Here is a 4,042-nt window from a genome sequence, read left to right on the forward strand (position 1 = left end):
GCTGCTGTTCAAAGACTCCCCTGGCATTTCGGAAGCAGGGAGATGACTGTAGGGTGCTCTTTGCAAACCTTGAAGCCTGTTAGGGGGTTATTAGCCCTCAGCTGGTTTATTACACAGACTGGTATTATCAGGGGGCTACAGAAGGCACAGGGAGCCCAGAGTGCAGGAGCCGGGCCAAATGGCACCAGGAGTCCCAAACCTCCCATTTCTCCACAAAGGCTGGTGCTGGGGAAAGGGTGAAGTCTTCCCAAACCCGGCTTCGGTTAGGTGGAGAGCAGCTGTCAGCCCCCCAGCGTTAAGGGAACTGTCAGGATTCAAACACCACTCTTCAACGTTATTCTGGCGTAAGACGTTATCCTTCCCCTCCATCCCAAAATTAATGACCTGGCCCCAAGGAGGAGAGGTGTCAGGCTGCTGTAACAGCACGGCCGGACCTAGAGAGCAAGAGCAGAAAGGGGGGGAGAGGGAAGCCCACCAAAAATCCAGCCAGGAGGAAGCCTGGCCAGCTTGCACCCTGAGACCGTGGGTACAGCCCCAGCTCCCGGGTGGGTGTCCGCTGCCTGCCCCACTGAAGAGCCCCCTCCCTTTCCCAGGGCGCGTTCTGGGCCCTGGTGATCGGGCTGCTGCTGGGCATCATTCGGCTGGTGCTGGACTTCATCTACCCCGAGCCCCAGTGCGGCGAGCCGGACCCGCGGCCGGGCGTGGTGAAGTACATGCACTACCTCTACTTCTCCATGGTGCTGGCTGTGATCTCCGCGCTCACCGTGCTGGTCGTCAGCCTGCTGACGGAGCCCCCCTCGGACGAAATGGTGCGTCACCCCTTCGCATTTATTTCGGTATTTGTACACGGTCTCCAGGATGCCCCACATTACACCCACGGGAATAACGTGGACGTGGAAGTTTCCATTCGTTCTGTATTTATGATCAGACTCGCACTGACCTGTAGCAGCTGTCCCTCCTCTGCTCCAGCATGCTGCTGCCGGTTCAGATTTTGGTCCCATAGACCCAGAGTCCCACCCTGGGGACTGGTCAACAGGAGATGCTACAAAGAGCTGTTCTTAAGTTTCAAACATGTGTGCTTAATCCATGACAAATTAGCTTGTTCCCTCTGTTTTCCAAGAAATTCCAGCTTCTGGGTCATCTTTATCAACTCTCTTACTAATTTAGCGAGGAGCCACTTTTACCCGCAGAAAAGTCGAGGGCAGAGAGCACACTTCTCTGGACAGATTTGTGCCGGTTTCACTGTTTTCAGTAGATATACCGAGGTGACAGAAACACGTTACTAGCAGAAAGGAGGGACCTTCAGAAATCACACAGCCAATGTATCCTCCTGCTTCGGGACAGAACTAACCCAACACATTTCCGAAAGACCCGGTGAACTTATTCTTAGAAATCCCCAGGGAGGGAGAGCCCCCAGGGCGGGTGGGATGGATTCCAGCGCTCACCTGCCCTCCCAGCTGCTCTTCTCCCTCATCTCCAACCTGAATCTTTCCAGCTTCGTGTTGTGCTCATCCCTTCCTGTCCGCCCTGTCGCTGATACTGAGAATATTCCTCTTTAACGAGTCTTTTACGTATTTGAAGAAAAATTATCCTACCTCCCCGCTGTCTTCTCTTCTCCCAACAACCCCCATCCTGTGAACTGTTCCTCCCTGGCCACGATTCCTGTTCTTTTGCTCCCTTCACTACCCCGCTCCCAGTCTACCTCCAGGGCTGGTCCCATGCAGAAATGTCTCCTCCTCAGCCAGCGAGAGTGAAGAACACCGTCCTTCAGAAAGCGTGGCTGTGCAACCAGCTGCTGTGGCCCAGCCCAAGCCAAACCCGACACGCGGGCGGCAGCTGTCACTTCTGCCGCCACCAGCCGAGCACGCTGCTGTTCCCCTGCTCCAGCAGAGCGGGAGGACAGATCCCAGCCTCTCTCGGTGTTCTCTCTGCAGGATGCTCTGCCGCTAAGCTAGTCCTTTAAACAGTCACAAGAGCAGTTCTCTTTAACACCACTCTTCATGCCATCAGATAAGTCGGCTTACCTGGTTCACTCGTGGGGATCTGCCGGCCAAGAAAGACCTAGCAGTCAGCCCTTCCCCTGCCGCTGCCAAAGGAGCGTGTGAAGCTGAGCGCCCAGCTCTCCAGATTGATATAAGCATTGCTTCTGAAAATAGTTCAAATGATAACAAATGTAAGTGCTCCGAGATCGCATCCAGTCACACCCACACTTACCAACCCTAGGCACGGCGTAAAGCCTTTGAAGACAAGAAACGTTAACGCTGCTTCCTCTGGATTTCTGTAACTTCAGGGCATGCTAAAAGGTTTTACCCGACAGTGTCACCTAAGCAGAAGTTTAGTTTCTCTTCCATCTCTTGATGGCATTACATATGCTTGAAATCAAGAAGGAGCTGGATGGGATACAGAAAGCCAAGCCTGTTGTCCTGCACCAGAGCCTGGTGCCGCCGGCACCCGTGGCAAGAACTGGTGGGAAACTTGGAGGGTGGAGGAAAACCACAGTTACTTTCACGAAATTCCATTTTTGTTTTCCAGTGATGTTTTCTGATTGACTCTAGCAGCAGGGAGAACCCAGAGCCCTGGGCGGAGCTCTTGACAGATCAGTGAAGGAGGATTTACATTTTTTAAACCTTGTGCTTGTCGGTATTAGGCACAGACACACACAGCACCTCACTCCGCGTTTCCCAGCGATGGTTACCATCACCTGTTTTTGCCAGGCTTGGGACACTGTTTATGTAACTTTGCAGCTTTTGCTGCGAATTCCTTTGATCTCTCTGTTGAAAAGATCAGTCAGTTAATGAGTTACCGTGCAGCTCTCCCAGCTGCTGGAAGTCTCAGGTTTGCTGTGCATGAGTGCTGTTCTCCCAGCGTTTAGCCATGTGTGCCCTAACCCACACCTGAGCCGGGAAAGTTCAATTTCCACGTGTGTGGCGTGGAGTAACCCTGCGTGGACTAGAGCAGGCACCCGCGAGAGGCAGCTGATGGGCACCGAGCAGCTACAGCTCCGCTCTTAGCTTTGGTCTACTGTTATTAAACGCTGGGAACAGCAGCAGTTGAGCTCAGAGCTCCAGGGAAGAATGAAATCAGCCCTACAGCCCCAAAAGATGCCAGCTGAAGGGCTTCCTACACCCCAGCGTAGCTAGTGTGTTCAGTAAAGAATGCCGGCGTGTTCCTGCATCAAACCCCATGCACAGGAGCACACTGACACACCCCAGGGATGTGCTTTGCTGGGGAGGTTTCCACCCCGCTGCCGACTGTCTTTGTAGGTACGACTCGCGCCAAAGGGAGCTCGAGGCTGATGGCCGCCCTTCTGTGGCTCTGCGGGATGGAGCGCAAACAGGAAAATGCCGAGAGCGCGGTGCCGACGAAGCCCGAGCCGCTTCCCGTGACTTCCCTGGAGGAGAAACCGCTGGTGAAACACGTCCTGAACATCAACCTGCTGTTGTGTGTGTGTGCCGGGATCTTCCTCTGGGCGTACTTCGCATAGCAGCCGGCTACACCATCCCAGACGACGTCAACTAATTTTAACGGGTGTAAATAATAATAATAATTAGCAGAGGGTTAATATAATCCGTAATGCTTCCTAAATTTTATTTCTTTATTTAAGAAGACAGACCCTCCTTCCTCATCCTTTCCTTATTTCTAACGGGGGCCGGCTGCGAGCTGCACCGTCACCATCAGAACCAGCAACAAGACGGTGCGAAGAGCTACGGCAGGCAGCTAGGCAGAGGAGGTTTAAATATTTAATGATGTTCTGTGGGTTAGAGCGCTGTCTGGAATCCAGGGAGTGCTTCGCACTCGTTTCCCTTCGGTTCAGCTCCTCCACCCTGGAGGGCTGAGTATCCAGCTGTCCCTCACTGTCTCGGTTCTGGAAACTGCCCCAAAAATGTCCCCAGGGACACCTGAAGGAACTCAACCAGCCCAAGGCCCCCCCGCAGCCGTTCCCACCTTCACCCACCGTCCATCCCCGGACGGGCCGGGACGGGGGGATCACCCTGGGGTGCGTGTAGCTGCAGATAAATTTATTAAAGAACGAGAGCTGCTC

General features: G+C 53.8%; 1 protein-coding gene across 1 annotated transcript in view; it reads left to right on the plus strand.

The window, feature by feature from the left end:
* SLC5A11 (solute carrier family 5 (sodium/inositol cotransporter), member 11) overlaps window positions 1–3,484 on the plus strand; it is an 11,569-nt gene extending 8,085 nt beyond the window's left edge. Inside the window, 3 exon segments of the mRNA XM_010073247.1 lie at window positions 594–809; window positions 2,011–2,173; window positions 3,264–3,484. Of these exon segments, the coding sequence (XP_010071549.1) occupies window positions 594–809; window positions 2,011–2,173; window positions 3,264–3,484 (600 nt within the window).
* The last annotated feature ends 558 nt before the right edge of the window (window positions 3,485–4,042 follow it).

Source organism: Pterocles gutturalis, unplaced genomic scaffold (genome assembly GCF_000699245.1).
Source record: "Pterocles gutturalis isolate BGI_N339 unplaced genomic scaffold, ASM69924v1 scaffold9502, whole genome shotgun sequence".
Lineage (NCBI taxonomy): Eukaryota > Metazoa > Chordata > Aves > Pterocliformes > Pteroclidae > Pterocles > Pterocles gutturalis.